A 16,015-nucleotide genomic window follows, 5' to 3' on the forward strand; every position below is an offset into this window, starting at 1 on the left:
GCTCCGCCACCAAACTACCGGACCAACTGGGGGGCTAATATAGCGTCCCCAGTACCTCCTGGCTGGCTCACCAAATGAAACCGTCTCTTAAAGTCAGAAAGGAGGTCCAGACAACTGATCCGTAAAGATAGACTTTTATTGCCAGCAAGATGCAGCTAAGACAATGGCTTAGTACAACTGCATGCCACTCCCCGTGGGGAGTGGCCTTTTATACATTCATTCAAGTAGGTGTAGCTTATAATCAGATCATTGTTTCGTCATTTAATTGACGTACGTGATATGTTAGACATTTTATAGCTGAAATCGTATTAATACAATACAAATTATTATTATTACAAGATGGTGGTGCGTTCCACTGAATGTCAGTATGTAAGTGCGTAATTACGTAGTGCATGCCATTGCGTTTCAAATGTTAGTACATTCAAGATGGCCGTGCGTTTCAATGCGTTTCACTGCTGGCGTTGTTAAGTAGAAGGTTTCAGTTTTCTCATTCAACGATTGTCCATAAAATTGAACTCCTTCATTATTACAGGAACTTCGGTATAGAAAAATTAAAAATAAATAAATAAATAAATAGTTTACTTTTTCACATTTTATTTTTAACCATTTTATATAGTGATTAGGTAACAGGTTTAGAAATTTAATGAATCTCCAAAGTTTGGAGAACGTTGATAGGCACCCATCCGTTAAAAAAAAAAAAAAAAAAAGACTATGACCGACTGCCCCTTTAAGAAGACTTTTTGGAAGGCGTGCAGTAGGGCACGCTTGGGCAGCTTCCGTTTCCTGGTGGCTGGCTGCCTGCTTCTGTTTACTTTCCCTTCTTCCCGCCCACCCTTTCAACGCTCTGCGCTCGCGTTGCCAATTCCGCATGCGGGAGGGGCGTAAACACGTACCCTTACCATTCAGGTGCGCATATTGATAAAAAAAAAAAAAAGGAGGGGGCGCGCGCGGAGGGGCTTGTAACTAGGTGGGCGCGCGCGTGCGTAGAAGGGGAGACTGGTTCCAGAAGCGCCATTGCCGCGGGTTCCGAGCGGCGAGTAACAGCTTGAGCTCACTCGTGTGACTGGGACGAGTGTAGGAGAGCCGGGTGGGGAGCCCCTACCGGCATGGCGGAGCGGGAGCGAAGCAGCGGAGGAGGCGTGGGGGCAGGTGGAGTAGGGAGCGGACTGAGGGCGAGCGCTACAACTGCCTCCGTCTCCGCCGTTTCCCCAGGCTCTACCGCTGCAGCTGCTGCCAGCCCCTCCCCCTATCTGCAGCCCACAAAGCCGGTCAGCATCAGCTCGGGCGCCCGCCCCGTGCACATGAACCTGTTTGCGACCTGGGAGGTGGATCGGAGTTCACCCAGCTGCGTGCCCAGGTAAGCAAACTCTCCAGCCATCCCGCCGCGATCGATTACCGCTGTTCCCAGTATTCCCCCGGGGACAGTCACGTTGTCTTCAGATTTTTTTTTTCAAGGACTGTCATATCTGTGCCAACTTATTTTCATCCCCAAGGACTTTCAGGCCCCTTCTAGGGACTGTCACATCCCCTGCTTTCTTCTCGCAAGTGATTGTCAGCATTTATTTCCCCGATCTAGGTCCTGCCATATATTCTCTCTTTCCTGGACTCTGTTCCTCCTCCTACTGTCATATCCCATTTTTCCTTCCTAGGGGTCGTCGCATTTTTATTAGTATTCAAGTAAAATACGTTTCTGCCCCAAAGAATCTAACAGGCCGATGTGAAAATGTGTAAAAAGCGTCCAGCCACTTCTCCTGGGCGCCCGGTGTTATATTTTAACGAGCTGGTGCGTTAAAAGGGTTGCGCTAGGAGAAATTGTGCATCTCTAGCGCTCAAATGCCTCCTGTGCACAGGAGTGGTGGCTGTGCGCTTATTACTACGGATGCTCCATACAATTGCTACTTCTGTTCAAGAAAGAATTAATGTAATGGATCGTTTACAAAAATAAGCTTTTCTGGATGCACAATAGCAACGGGCGAAATCGGCCTGGAGTTGTGCATCCAGAATTTTTCTTTTTTTGTAATTGATCCCTTTCATTAATTCATTATTATTAATCTCCAGAAGCAGTAGATCTACTGTTCTCTATGGCAGTGGTTCTCAACAGGTGTGACAGGACACACTAGTGTGTGGCAGACCCAGCAGAAGGCTGCTGATTTCTCCTTTATTGGGTATAACAGGAAGCTGCTCTTGCTTCGTTTTCCTCTTCCTGGCTCAGTGGGAGGTTATTCCCTTCACTTTCACTCAGATCAGATATGGGCCTGGCAGGACACCAACTTCATATTCCTCTGCCTACCTTGGCAGTGAGGTTGTTGATGCTCTCTTTACCCCATAGGGCCTGGACACGAAAGCAGGAGCATGAGGGAGAGAGATGTGTGCCACTGTTTACTTCTGCTGCTGTTGCCTCATCATCTTCCACTCCTCAATGCTTCTTGCCCTCATCTGCTGCTGGTAAAGCGGGAGGGAGTCTCTGGATTGGACTGAAGGCTTTTATAATGGCTGGGAGCCAGGAGGAGGGGGAAATGTGCTGGGCAGGAAGGCTTTGGGAGATAGAGAGTCAGGAGTGTGCTGGGCAGGAAGGGAATGGAGAGAGGAAGTTGGGGTTGCTGGGTAGGGAGAGGTGAAGAAAGGAGGGGCTGGAGGCTCCTGGGAAGGGAGAGAGATGGAGGTGGGCCTGCTGGGTTGGGGGAGAGGGGAGGTCAGGGGATGCTGAGCAGGAAAGGGTGGGAAAGAGGTGGTCAGAGGTATGCTAGGTAGGGAAGGGGAGAGGGAAGGGCAGGGAGATTTGAGCAGGGAAGATAGGTGGCACAGGGAAGAGGATGCCGGGGTGGGGAGTGTTGGAATTGTTGGACAGGGATATGAGCATGTGAAGGGACGATTAAGTAGTTTGGAGAAGTGAGGGATGATGGGGGCATGGAGGGAGTGATGGGGTACAAGAGCCATAAAATGTCTGTTTTGAGAATATGTATTTTTTCTGTGTTTGAGTTTTGCTTTCCTAGCATGTAGCAGATGGACTCAGGACCAATGGGTATAGTGTGCTCCTGATAGCAGTTGGAGACTGAGTCAGATTTCAGTCTGACGTCAGCCCTACATATGCCTGTGCACGAGGCTTTGCTCTCCAGTTTTTTCCGTCTCCATAGCAGTTCGGGACTTCCCGCATGCTTGCACAGCATTAGAAAACGGAACTCCAAATTTAAAGAAGAAACAAAAACTTACCTCCAAAACGAGCCCAGTTCTCCTGCGGTGATACCTAAGGGTCCCTCCCCCAGTCGAGATTTCCTGAGATGATTTCCGAGATCCCTCAGAAGTAAGCCTCGGTCCCGGCTTGGACTTAGCCCCCTGAAAAGGGAGCGGCTGAGAGGCAGTGGGTGCAGAACCGGCGGTGAAAGTAATTCCCTCTCCCCCCCCGCCCCCGCAGCAGGAGACCGCCCGGCAAAGGACTGGGAAACGCCGAGACAAGGTAAAGTAGAAAGTCTCCAGTCTCCAAGGCTCGGACAGCCGCACAGATCATCCCTCCGGCGTCTGTACATTCGGGTTGAGCAGCCCCGTTCGGGCTAGACACAGATCTGGCAAGATGGTCCTCCCACGTGGAGACCCCCTGGGGGGGCCGCCATCTTACCGCGTGGTCGCCGCCGCCGCCTTTGCCCCTCCTGGTCGCCGCATCGTTCGCACAACTGAGCCGTGCGCACAGCGGCCAGCCAGGTGCACAAAGTACTTGTGCGCACAGCGGCGCGCGCATCGGGGCCGTGCGCACAGCGGCGCGCGCAGGGGTGCCAAGTGCACAACTAGGCCTGCGCGCATCTTTCGTTCTTGCGCACCCGGAACGCATAACCAGGCTTCCTGGCACGCACACCTGTACAGGATACATGCGCAAATCATGGCACCACCGTCCAAGACAGCTAAAGGCCCAGTCCTCTGCCCGGCATGCCACCTGAGAGCGGCACAGCCTGAAGTGACCTCCACTCTGTACCTGCTATGCGAAGAAGCTCAGGGGGAGCTGAGACAAGGTCCCCCTTAGCCTGTAGAGGACTCTGGATCCACTGGCGAGACTACCCCGGACCTCTATTCCCGACTCAGCCCCTCCACAGTGGGGGCCCTCGGGGAGCGCCGTTGGACCCAATGCGGTCCCAGGCAACTTTACCTGGGCGGGATTCTTCGCTGAGCTGCAATCCTACATTCACGCACAGACAGGGCCACCAGCGGCACAACCACAACCCCTGCTAGTTGTCCAGAACCTTCCAGGCCCCTCCCGGCCTCCACCAGATGAGCCTCCCTGGACAAATACCTCCCCTTCGGAGGAGGAATCAGATCCCCTGGAAGAGGGGGAACTCCCTCCAGGAACGGAACCATATCGCACCATGATGCGCTTCTTCCCAAAAGACGAATTATCAGATCTCGTAGCCATGAGTCTGAAGGCATTGGCCATCCCGGACACATGCAGCACAGCAGAGTCCAAGGCAAGCCCCTTCCTGGCCGGGCTCCGCCAGACCTAACGGCATTTCCCTACGCTACAAGGCCATACAACAACTGATCGACCTGGAATGGGACACTCCAGAGGCCACCTTTAAGGGAGGTCAAGCCCTAGAAGCTCTCTACCCCTTGGACCCCGCGATGAAGGAACTCCTGAGGTTTTCCAAGGTCGACGCCCTGGTCTGTGCCACCACAAAGCGCACTACCATACCAGTCGAGGGAGGAGCTTCACTCAAGGATGCCAATGACATGGCAGGAATCCATCCTCAAGCAGTCTTACAATGTATCAGCTATGACCTTACAGATTGCTGCCTGCTGCGCCGTGGTATCACGCACCTGCCTGGCTATGGCCAGGGATGCAACTACGCTAATTGAGGCATTAGACCCAGCATATCATTCCTCACGGATGCGACCTCAGACCTGGTACGCACCTCAGCCAGGAGCCTCTCGTCCATATTGGCAGCCAGCAGACAGCTCTGGCTCCGAAGCTGGTCAGCTGACGCGACTTCTAACACGAGAATGCCCTTTAGAGGAACACTCCTATTCAGAAGCGACCTGGACAAATTAGCCGACAAATGGGGCGAGTCCCCTATACCCCGTCTACCGGAGGACAGGAACAAGAAGAACCAACGCCCCTCTCCCCGGGCATCCAAAGGCAGAGGATCCCAGCGTTATAGACCATACAAAATCACTTATCAAGCCCCCCTGCCTCGCCGGCAAGGGGCAGTCCTTTTGGAACAGACACAACAAAAGAGCCGCCTCAGGACCAGGCCCCAGCCGCAACACGCAATGAGAATCAGCAGACCCATCTACAGGAAGAGATCATAGGGGGCAGGCTTGCCCTATTCTACCAAAGATGGGTTGAAATAACGTTGGACAATTGGGTCCTATCCATCATCCGAGAGGGATCTACCTGGACTTCCACAGCATCCCCCCCGGACAAGTTTGTGATTTCTCCGTGCCATGACCCCTCCATGAGGAAGGCAGTGGAAACCACACTATCAAAACTACTTGCCCTAAAGGCAATAACACCGGTGCCCACGCACCAACAAAATTCGAGGCACTATTCCATCTACTTCATCGTGCACAAGAAAGAAGGAACATTCCGGCCCATACTGGATCTCAAAACAGTCAATCTCTACCTGAAGGTACCCCGCTTCCGCAAGGAAACCCTGCGTTCGGTCATAAAGGCAGTACAACCGGGAGAATTCCTGCCCTCCCTGAATCTGTCAGAAGCCTATCTCCACATACCGATCCATCGCCTCCATCAGCGTTTCCTACGCTTCGCGATATTGGACCATCACTACCAGTTCCAGGCCCTACCGTTTGGGCTAGCTACGGCTCCCTAAACGTTCACCAAGAATATGGTGGTAGTAGCGGTGACACTGAGGAAAGAAGGGATCCTATTACACCTACACCTGGACGATTGGCTGATCAGAGCGAAATCACCAGAGGAAAGCTATCAAGCAACCACCAGAGTCATGGAACTACTGCAGAACCTCGAGTGGGTCGTCAACACACCCAAGAGCCACCTGCAGCCCTCTCGATCCCTAGAGTATCTGGGAGTTCGGTTCGACACCAAATGGAACAAAGTCACCCATCCCCCTACAAGGAGAAGGAGATTGATGGAACAACTACGAGCATTGTTGAACTCCACTCTCCCCATGGCATGGGACTATCTCCAAGTCCTCGGACTCATGGCATCAACCATAGACGTTGTCCCATGGGCAAGGGCCCACATGTGGCCCCTACAACATTCCCGACTGTCACGATGGAACCCGATGGTTCAGAACTACTCTGCCCCCCCCCTCCGGCTACCGGCGAAGGTTCGGAACCTACTACAATGGTGGCTACAAGAAGACCATCTGAGCGAGGAAACAAGCCTATCCCCACAGGAATGGATCTTGCTCACCACGGATGCGAGCCTTTAGGGATGGGGAGCCCACTGCCAGGAACTAACGACTCAAGGGCAATGGGACAAAGAAGAGTTGGCATGGAACATAAACCGACTGGAAGCCCGAGCAGTCAGACTAGCCTGCCTACGGTTCAGCCACAGACTCTGGGGAAAATCAGTCAGTCATGTCGGACAACGCCACAACAGTGGACTACATCAACTGCCAGGGGAGAACTAGAAGCCAGCAGGTGTCCCTAATGTTAAAAAATACCATTCTAGAAGCACAGTCCAGATGTATTCCACACATTAAGAAAGGTGGAAAGAAGGCAAAACGATTACCAGCATGATTAAAAGGGGAGGTGAAAGAAGCTATTTTAGCCAAAAGATCTTCATTCAGTGAATAGTACTGCTTGTAGGAAACCTGCTGGTAAGTTAGTAATATCAACGACTGAACTGCAACTTTCTGATCCTTAATTTGAGCAACTATTTCTTTCAGTTTGGCTCCAAATAGGTTGTCACCCAGGCATGGAAGATCTGCAAGCTTATCATGCACATCTTCCCTTATCGCGCTCGCTCTGAGCCATGCTATCCAACAAGCTGCAGTAGAGGCCCCTGAATGTATGAGATGTTTCAAATGCTCCGTATACTGAGCATAGTAAATGTCTTAGGCCCTTCTTCTAGATCTTGAAGAGGCTGAGAGGTTATCTGCTCTCCAGTTTTGGAGCATACGAATGGCTTAAGATGTTTGAGGCATTCATATAAACATTGCACCAAATAAAACTGGTGCTGTTCGATACAGGAGGTGAGCTTTGAAAGACTTTTCGACCCAAGTCGTCCAAAATAGGAAAATTGGTTCTTACCTGCTAATGACAGAGAGGAGCAGTCGGGAGGAGGTGTGGCGCTTTATGTCCGGGATGGCATAGAGTCCAACAGGATAAACATCCTGCATGAGACTAAATACAAAATTGAATCTTTATGGGTAGAAATCCCTTGTGTATCAGGGAAGACTACAGTGATAGGGGTATACTACCGTCCACCTGGTCAAGATGGTGAGATGGACAGTGAAATGCTAAGAGAAATTAGGGAAGCTAACCAAATTGGTAGTGCAGTAATAATGGGAGACTTCAATTACCCTTCTCTAAATAGACGTCATGTAAATATGATTTTACTTAATGTGCTGTTTACTTACAGAGCCATCATAACACCTGCAGGCATACCAGCATTTTTTTGCTTTGAGGTCTTGCCACTTCAGGTCACATTTAATCATTGGCTCTAGTCCTTTATTCTACTACTTGTATTTTTAAGTTTTTTTCAGTTTTTTCCATTTTTCATAAAATTCTGTGTCGGGGTTGAATCTTCCTTGAAATGACTCAAAATGTCAAAATCACAAATCAGTCCGACGCGCGTTTCGCATCGCTGCATCAGGGACTGAAACACACTCCGCTTCAATTTTTTACGGATTGCCCCGTTTCACTCAGATTACTTGCTTGGCTATTAATTTTCTGCGAAGGACAGACAACTTGTAGTTACTTAATAGAGCACTTTTATATTAATATAAAATAATTTGGCACATACCTTGGGGGTGCTGAGTAGAAGCAACAGTAAACTCACCCAACCTTGCCGCCATTTCCTCTTACCGGCGTCTGAGCAAAGTTGCCGCGAGAAGTCCACTGAATTTGAATGATTTTGCAGCTGTATGAAATCAATCCAATTCAGCTGTGCGTGAAATCAGTACAATTCAGCTGTGAAGATGACATTTACATAAAATGGACCCACTCAATTTCTTTGAGTCTATGAGGATGCACTGTATTTAATATATAAATCCAGCGTTGCTCACATTGGCGAAGTCGCTGTACTCTGTCTCCCCGTCTCCTATGTTGAGATATAATTTCCAAGACTGTCCATTTAATCTCTGTGAACACATGTTTATGTTCCAAGAAGTGTGTGACTAGTGGCTCCTCAATTCTTCCAGTTTTTAAACAGCACTTGTGTTCTGTCAATCGAGTGCGAACGGGGCGCTTTGTCATGCCCACATAGATCAAAGGACTCAACAAAGAAATTGAGTGGGTCCATTTTATGTAAACGTCATCTTCACAGCTGAATTGGATTGATTTCATACAGCTGCAAAATCATTCAAATTCAGTGGACTTCTCGCGGCAACTTTGCTCAGACGCCGGTAAGAGGAAATGGCGGCAAGGTTGGGTGAGTTTACTGTTGCTTCTACTCAGCACCCCCAAGGTATGTGCCAAATTATTTTATATTAATATAAAAGTGCTCTATTAAGTAACTACAAGTTGTCTGTCCTTCGCAGAAAATTAATAGCCAAGCAAGTAATCTGAGTGAAACGGGGCAATCCGTAAAAAATTGAAGCGGAGTGTGTTTCAGTCCCTGATGCAGCGATGCGAAACGCGCGTCGGACTGATTTGTGATTTTGACATTTTGAGTCATTTCAAGGAAGATTCAACCCCGACACAGAATTTTATGAAAAATGGAAAAAACTGAAAAAACTTAAAAATACAAGTAGTAGAATAAAGGACTAGAGCCAATGATTAAATGTGACCTGAAGTGGCAAGACCTCAAAGCAAAAAAATGCTGGTATGCCTGCAGGTGTTATGATGGCTCTGTAAGTAAACAGCACATTAAGTAAAATCATATTTACATGACGTCTATTTAGAGAAGATTTGTACTCGTTGTGTTTCATCATAACTGTTTCTAGTGTGTAGACTTCAATTACCCCAATATAGACTGGGTAAATGTATCATCGGGTCACGCTAGAGAGATAACGTTCCTGGATGGAATAAATGATAGCTTTATGGAGCAATTGGTTCAGGAACCGACAAGAGAGGGAGCAATTTTAGATCTAATTCTCAGTGGAGCACAGGACTTGGTGAGAGAGGCAATAGTGATCATAATATGATCAAATTTGATTTAATGACTGGAAAAGGAACAGTGTGCAAATCCAAGGCTCTCGTGCTAAACTTTCAAAAGGGAAACTTTGATAAAATGAGAAAAATTGTTAGAAAAAAACTGAAAGGAGCAGCTACAAAAGTAAAAAATGTCCAAGAGGCGTGGTCATTGTTAAAAAATACCATTCTAGAAGCACAGTCCAGATGTATTCCACACATTAAGAAAGGTGGAAAGAAGGCAAAACGATTACCGGCATGGTTAAAAGGGGAGGTGAAAGAAGCTATTTTAGCCAAAAGATCTTCATTCAAAAATTGCAAGAAGGATCCAACAGAAGAAAATAGGATAAAGCATAAACATTGGCAAGTTAAATGTAAGACATTGATAAGACAGGCTAAGAGAGAATTTGAAAAGAAGTTGGCTGTAGAGGCAAAAACTCACAGTAAAAACTTTTTTAAATATATCCGAAGCAGAAAGCCTGTGAGGGAGTCAGTTGGACCGTTAAATGATCGAGGGGTTAAAGGGGCACTTAGAGAAGATAAGGCCATCACAGAAAGATTAAATGATTTCTTTGCTTCGGTGTTTACTGAAGAGGATGTTGCGGAGGTACCCGTAATGGAGAAGGTTTTCATGGGTAATGATTCAGATGGACTGAATCAAATCACGGTGAACCTAGAAGATGTGGTAGGCCTCATTGACAAACTGAAGAGTAGTAAATCACCTGGACCGGATGGTATACATCCCAGAGTTCTGAAGGAACTAAAATGAAATTTCAGACCTATTAGTAAAAATTTGTAACCTGTCATTAAAATCATCCATTGTACCTGAAGACTGGAGGATAGCAAATGTAACCCCAATATTTAAAAAGGGCTCCAGGGGCGATCTGGGAAACTACAGACCGGTTAGCCTGAGTTTTGTGCCAGGAAAAATAGTGGAAGTGTTCTAAACATCAAAATCACAGAACATATATAGAAAGACACGGTTTAATGGAACAAAGTCAGCATGGCTTTACCCAGGGCAAGTCTTGCCTCACAAATCTCCTTCACTTTTTTGAAGGAGTTAATAAACATGTGGATAAAGGTGAACTGGTGGATATAGTATACTTGGATTTTCAGAAGGCGTTTGACAAAGTTCCTCATGAGAGGCTTCTAGGAAAAGTAAAAAGTCATGGGATAGGTGGCGATGTCCTTTCGAGGATTGCAAACTGGCTAAAAGACAGGAAACAGAGAGTAGGATTAAATGGTCAATTTTCTCAGTGGAAGGGAGTGGGCAGTGGAGTGCCTCAGGGATCTGTATTGGGACCCTTACTTTTCAATATATTTATAAATGATCTGGAAAGAAATACGACGAGTGAGATAATCAAATTTGCAGATGACACAAAACTGTTCATAGTTAAATCACAAGCAGATTGTAATAAATTGCAGGAAGACCTTGTGAGACTGGAAAATTGGGCATCTAAATGGCAGATGAAATTTAATGTGGATAAGTGCATGGTGATGCATATAGGGAAAAATAACCCATGCTATAATTACACAATGTTGGGTTCCATATTAGGTGCTACAACCCAAGAAAGAGATCTAGGTGTCATAGTGGATAACACATTGAAATCGGTTCACTGTGCTGCGGCAGTCAAAAAAGCAAACAGAATGTTGGGAATTATTAGAAAAGGAATGATGAATAAAACGGAAAATGTCATAATGCCTCTGTATCGCTCCATGGTGAGACCGCACCTTGAATACTGTGTACAATTCTGGTCGCCGCATCTCAAAAAAGATATAATTACGATGGAGAAGGTACAGAGAAGGGCTACCAAAATGATAAGGGGAACGGAACAGCTCCCCTATGAGGAAAGACTAAAGAGGTTAGGACTTTTCAGCTTGGAGAAGAGACGACTGAGGGGGGATATGATAGAGGTGTTTAAAATCATGAGAGGTCTAGAACGGGTAGATGTGAATCGGTTATTTACTTTTTCGGATAGTAGAAAGACTAGGGGACACTCCATGAAGTTAGCATGGGGCACATTTAAAGCTAATCGGAGAAAGTTCTTTTTTACTCAACGCACAATTAAACTCTGGAATTTGTTGCCAGAGAATGTGGTTCGTGCAGTTAGTATAGCTGTGTTTAAAAAAGGATTGGATAAGTTCTTGGAGGAGAAGTCCATTACCTGCTATTAAGTTCACTTAGAGAATAGCCACTGCCATTAGCAATGGTTACATGGAATAGACTTAGTTTTTGGGTACTTGCCAGGTTCTTATGGCCTGGATTGGCCACTGTTGGAAACAGGATGCTGGGCTTGATGGACCCTTGGTCTGACCCAGTATGGCATTTTCTTATGTTCTTATGCCCGAGGCACGCCTGCTGCCGGCGCACCATGGTCCAGTACGGGGGCTGGTCCGGAGGCTGCGGCCACGCCCCCGGAACGCTCCCGATCATGCACCGGCTGCGACACGCCCCCGACACGCCCCCCCAGGAAAGTCCCGGGACTTACGCGCGTCCCGGGGCTTTGTGCGCGCCAACAGCCTATGCAAGATAGGCTCGGCGCACGCAGGGGGGGTTTGGGGGTAGGTTTTCGGGGGTTATGCACATAACCTACGCGCGTAATCCTTTGAAAATCTATCCTTTAGGGAATAGCCACTGCTATTAATTGCATCAGTAGCATGGAATCTTCTTAGTGTTTGGGTAATTGCCAGGTTCTTGTGGCCTGGTTTGGCCTCTGTTGGAAACAGGATGCTGGGCTTGATGGACCCTTGGTCTGACCCAGCATGGCAATTTCTTATGTTCTTATGTTCATGAAAGGACATCACCACCTATCCCATAACTTTTTACTTTTCCTAGAATCCTCTCATGAGGAACTTTGTCAAACGCCTTCTGAAAATCCAAGAATACTATTCTACTGGTTCACCTTTATCCACATGTTTATTAACTCCTTCAAAAAAGTGAAGCAGATTCACTCGGTCATAGCGTCAGTGCACAAGGGGGAGTTCTTGGCTTCACTGGACCTGACGGAGGAGTACTTCCACATCCCCATCCGCCCGGATCATCAGAGGTATCTGCAGTTTGCGGTCCTGGGGCGCCACTTTCAGTTCTGCGCCCTCCCGTTCGGTCTTGCGACGGCACCCAGGGTGTTCACCAAGGTGATGGTGGTGGTTGCGGCCGCCTTGCGACAGGAGGGGGTTCTGGTCCATCCATACCTGGATGATTGGTAGTTTGAGCAAAGTCGGAAAGTCTCTGCGGAGGCGCGTGTCCTCTGGATGTTGGACTTCTTAGGATGGGTGGTCAACCCCGAGAAGAGTCATCTGACCCCCTCTCAGAACTTGGTTTCCTGGGGACTCGTTTTGATATTGCCTTAGGGAAAGTATTTCTGACAGAGGAACGAATCTTGAAGCTCATGGAACAAGTGGCGGATTTCCAGTCTCTTGCTCAGCCTACAGCCTGGGATTATTTGCAGGTCCTGGGCTCCATGGCCTTGACCATCGACCTCGTGCCGTGGGCGTTTGCACATATGCGTCCTCTTCACTCAGCTTTGTTGTCCCGCTGGAAGCCTCGCTCGCAGCTTTTCCACATTGTCCTGCCCCTGTCGGGGGCGGTACGTTCCAGTCTTCAGTGGTGGCTTTCACTTGAGTCAGGGGATGGACCTGGAGACTCCCTGTTGGATCGTAGTGACCACGGATGCCAGCCTATCCGGCTGGGGAGCGGTCTGTCGGGATACGGCGGTCCAGTGTCAATGGACCAGGTAGGAAGCCTCCTGGTCGATAAGTCGCTTGGAGACCAGAGCTGTTCGCTTAGTGCTCCAGGCCTTCCTCCTATTAGTGGAGGGCAGGTCTGTGAGGGTGCTCTCTGACAATGCGACGACGGTAGCTTACATCAATCGTGAGGGCGGCACCAGGAGCCGTCCAGTGGCGGCGGAAGCACAGCTCTTGTTCCTCTGGGTGGAGATGCATCTTTACCGGATAGCGGCGTCTCACATTGCCGGCGTGGACAACGTCCAAGCGGATTTCCTCAGTCGCCACCAACTGGATCCCGGAGAGTGGGAACTCTCCGCCTTTCGTCTTCTGTGCGACCGATGGTCCAGACCGGCCATGGATCTGATGGCAACACACGCCAATGCCAAGGCTCCTCGGTTCTTCAGCCGGCGACGAGAACCAGGGGCGGAAGGGGTGGATGCCCTGGTCCTCCCTTGGCCCAAGGACATTCTGTTGTATGTATTCCCCCCCCATGGCCATCGGTGGGCAAGGTCCTATGCCGTATCGAGGAACACGCTGGAAGAGTGCTTCTCGTGCCTGTGGTTTGCGGATCTTCTGAATCTGGCGGTGGACGGTCCACTGCGGTTTCGTCAGTCTCCTATGCTGTTGCGGCAGGGGCCCGTCTGTTTCACAGAGGCAGATCGCTTTTGTCTAGCGGCATGGCTTATGAAAGGCGCCGGTTGAGGAGTAAGGGTTACTCTGATGCGGTGGTGGCCACGCTTTTACGTTCCCGTAAAACTTCTAATTCTTTGGCGTATGTTTGAGTTTGGGGAGCGTTTGAGTCTTGGTGTATCGACTACCAAGTGCAGCTCACTAGGGCATCTATTCCAGAAGTCCTGGTTTTTTTACAGGCAGGCCTAGCCAAGGGTTTGCCATTCAATTCGCTGCAGGTGCAGGTGGCAGCTCCGGGCAACTTTCGAGGGAAGGTGCAGGGGATTGCGCTAGCCTCTCATCCGGACGTGGTTCATTTCTTACGAGGCGCTAAGCATCTTCATCTGCCGGTCCGGAGTCCTTGCCCATCATGGAGGTTGAACTTGGTGCTCAGAGCGCTTTGTTCTGCCCCTTTTGAGCCCTTGCGACGCGTGATCTTGAAGGATCTGACTTTGAAGGTGGTTTTTCTGGTGACTGTTTCTTCCGCCAGGCGGGTATCTGAGCTGCAGGCTTTATCATGCAGAGAGCCTTTCTTGAGGATTTCCGAGGCAGGGGTCTCCTTGAGAACCGTTCCTTCCTTTCTCCTGAAGGTGGTTTCCTCTTTTCATTTGAACCAGTCCATGGAACTTCCTTCCTTCGCGGGGGTGGACTCTTCTTCTCCAGAGTCTAAGAAGTTGCAGAAGTTGGACGTTAAGAGGGTTCTATTGCGCTACTTGGAGGTGATGAACGGTTTTCGGCTCTCGGATCACCTTTTCGTTCTGTGGAGTGGGCCCAGAAAAGGATAGAAAGCTTCTAAGTCCACGATTGCCCAATGGTTGAAAGAGGCGATAGCCTCGGCTTACCTGGTCCAGGGTCGTCCGATTCAGTCTGGACTTAAGGCTCATTCCACTCGCTCACAGTCGACTTCTTGGGCGGAGTGTCAGCAGATGTCGCCACAGGAAATTTGTAGGGCGGCTACCTGGCAGTCTCCGCATACTTTTGCAAGGCATTATCGGCTTGATGTCAGGGCTGCAGAGCCCGGTTCTTTTGGGGCCAGTGTGCTCCGAGCGGGACTCTCTCAGTCCCACCCTGGTTGAGAAAGCTTTGGTACATCCCAGCTGTCCTGGACTGATCCGGGTATGTACAGGGAAAGGAAAATTGGTTCTTACCTGGTAATTTTCGTTCCTGTAGTACCACGGATCAGTCCAGACGCCCACCCGGGGAGAAGATGGAGAGTCCGCTCGGCTGGTGGCTGGTCAACCTCTCTGCAAGTTTTATTGACTGTTCCTCTTTAGGGCTCCGTTTCGGCATGTTTTGTTTGCTGCGTGCGGTTTTTGCAGTGTTTCATATCCTCTGCTCTTCAGGGGGAGGTAGTTTTTTCTAGTTGGCAGTACTGGTTTTTATATCTTTATTTCTGCTTGGGTACTGAATTATACTGGCAGACACTAGTTGGCACCTTAGGGGTATAGGACAGAGTCTGCAAAGTCTTGTTCTGTCTCCATCTGCTGGTGGGGAGGCAAAACCCAGCTGCCCTGGACTGATCCGTGGTACTACAGGAACGGAAATTAGCAGGTAAGAACCAATTTTCCTATTTTGGACGACTTGGGTCGAAAAGTCTTTCAAAGCTCACCTCCTGTATCGAACAGCACCAGTTTTATTTGGTGCAATGTTTATATGAATGCCTCAAACATCTTAAGCCATTCGTATGCTCCAAAACTGGAGAGCAGATAACCTCTCAGCCTCTTCAAGATCTAGAAGAAGGGCCTAAGACATTTACTATGCTCAGTATACGGAGCATTTGAAACATCTCATACATTCAGGGGCCTCTACTGCAGCTTGTTGGATAGCATGGCTCAGAGCGAGCGCGATAAGGGAAGATGTGCATGATAAGCTTGCAGATCTTCCATGCCTGGGTGACAACCTATTTGGAGCCAAACTGAAAGAAATAGTTGCTCAAATTAAGGAACAGAAAGTTGCAGTTCAGTCGTTGATATTACTAACTTACCAGCAGGTTTCCTACAAGCAGTACTATTCACAGTTTAAGAAGCTGTATTTTCAAAGAAAGCCCTACAGTACCGAATGTTGTCATACCAACAGTCTCACCCGCAGGCTCCACCTACACAACCAAGGGACCGTCAAAGTGACTGCAGACCTCAAAATCAACAAACGCAATTGACACCAAAACTGCAGCAGAGTTTTTGAGTCAGACCAAGTCACAGCCCATCACTCCGATAGGGGGCAGAGTGACTGAGTTTTATTTAGTCTGGTCCAAGATAACAGACCAATGGGTCCTTCAGATCATAAGGAGGGGTTATCTGGATTTTATCAAAGACACGATCCTTCCTCATCTCACCCAGTCGACGAGAGACTGGTCTCCGAT

The 16,015-nt window shown here is 48.7% G+C and overlaps 1 protein-coding gene across 2 annotated transcripts in view; it reads left to right on the forward strand.

Annotated features, from left to right (window-relative positions):
* The first annotated feature begins 808 nt into the window (after positions 1 to 808).
* PACS1 (phosphofurin acidic cluster sorting protein 1) overlaps positions 809 to 16,015 on the forward strand; it is a 478,069-nt gene continuing 462,862 nt past the window's right edge. The window contains exon 1 of one of the 2 annotated variants that reach the window (XR_003858449.1): positions 809 to 1,357. Coding sequence is in view for 1 of the 2 variants with exons in the window: in XM_029614641.1 (XP_029470501.1) it covers positions 1,107 to 1,357 (251 nt within the window). In the remaining variant the exon portion in view is untranslated. The remainder of the gene's footprint in view (positions 1,358 to 16,015) is intronic. The other variant, XM_029614641.1, reaches the window with a different exon arrangement.

This window comes from Rhinatrema bivittatum, chromosome 8 (assembly GCF_901001135.1).
Source record: "Rhinatrema bivittatum chromosome 8, aRhiBiv1.1, whole genome shotgun sequence".
Taxonomy (NCBI): Eukaryota; Metazoa; Chordata; class Amphibia; order Gymnophiona; family Rhinatrematidae; genus Rhinatrema; species Rhinatrema bivittatum.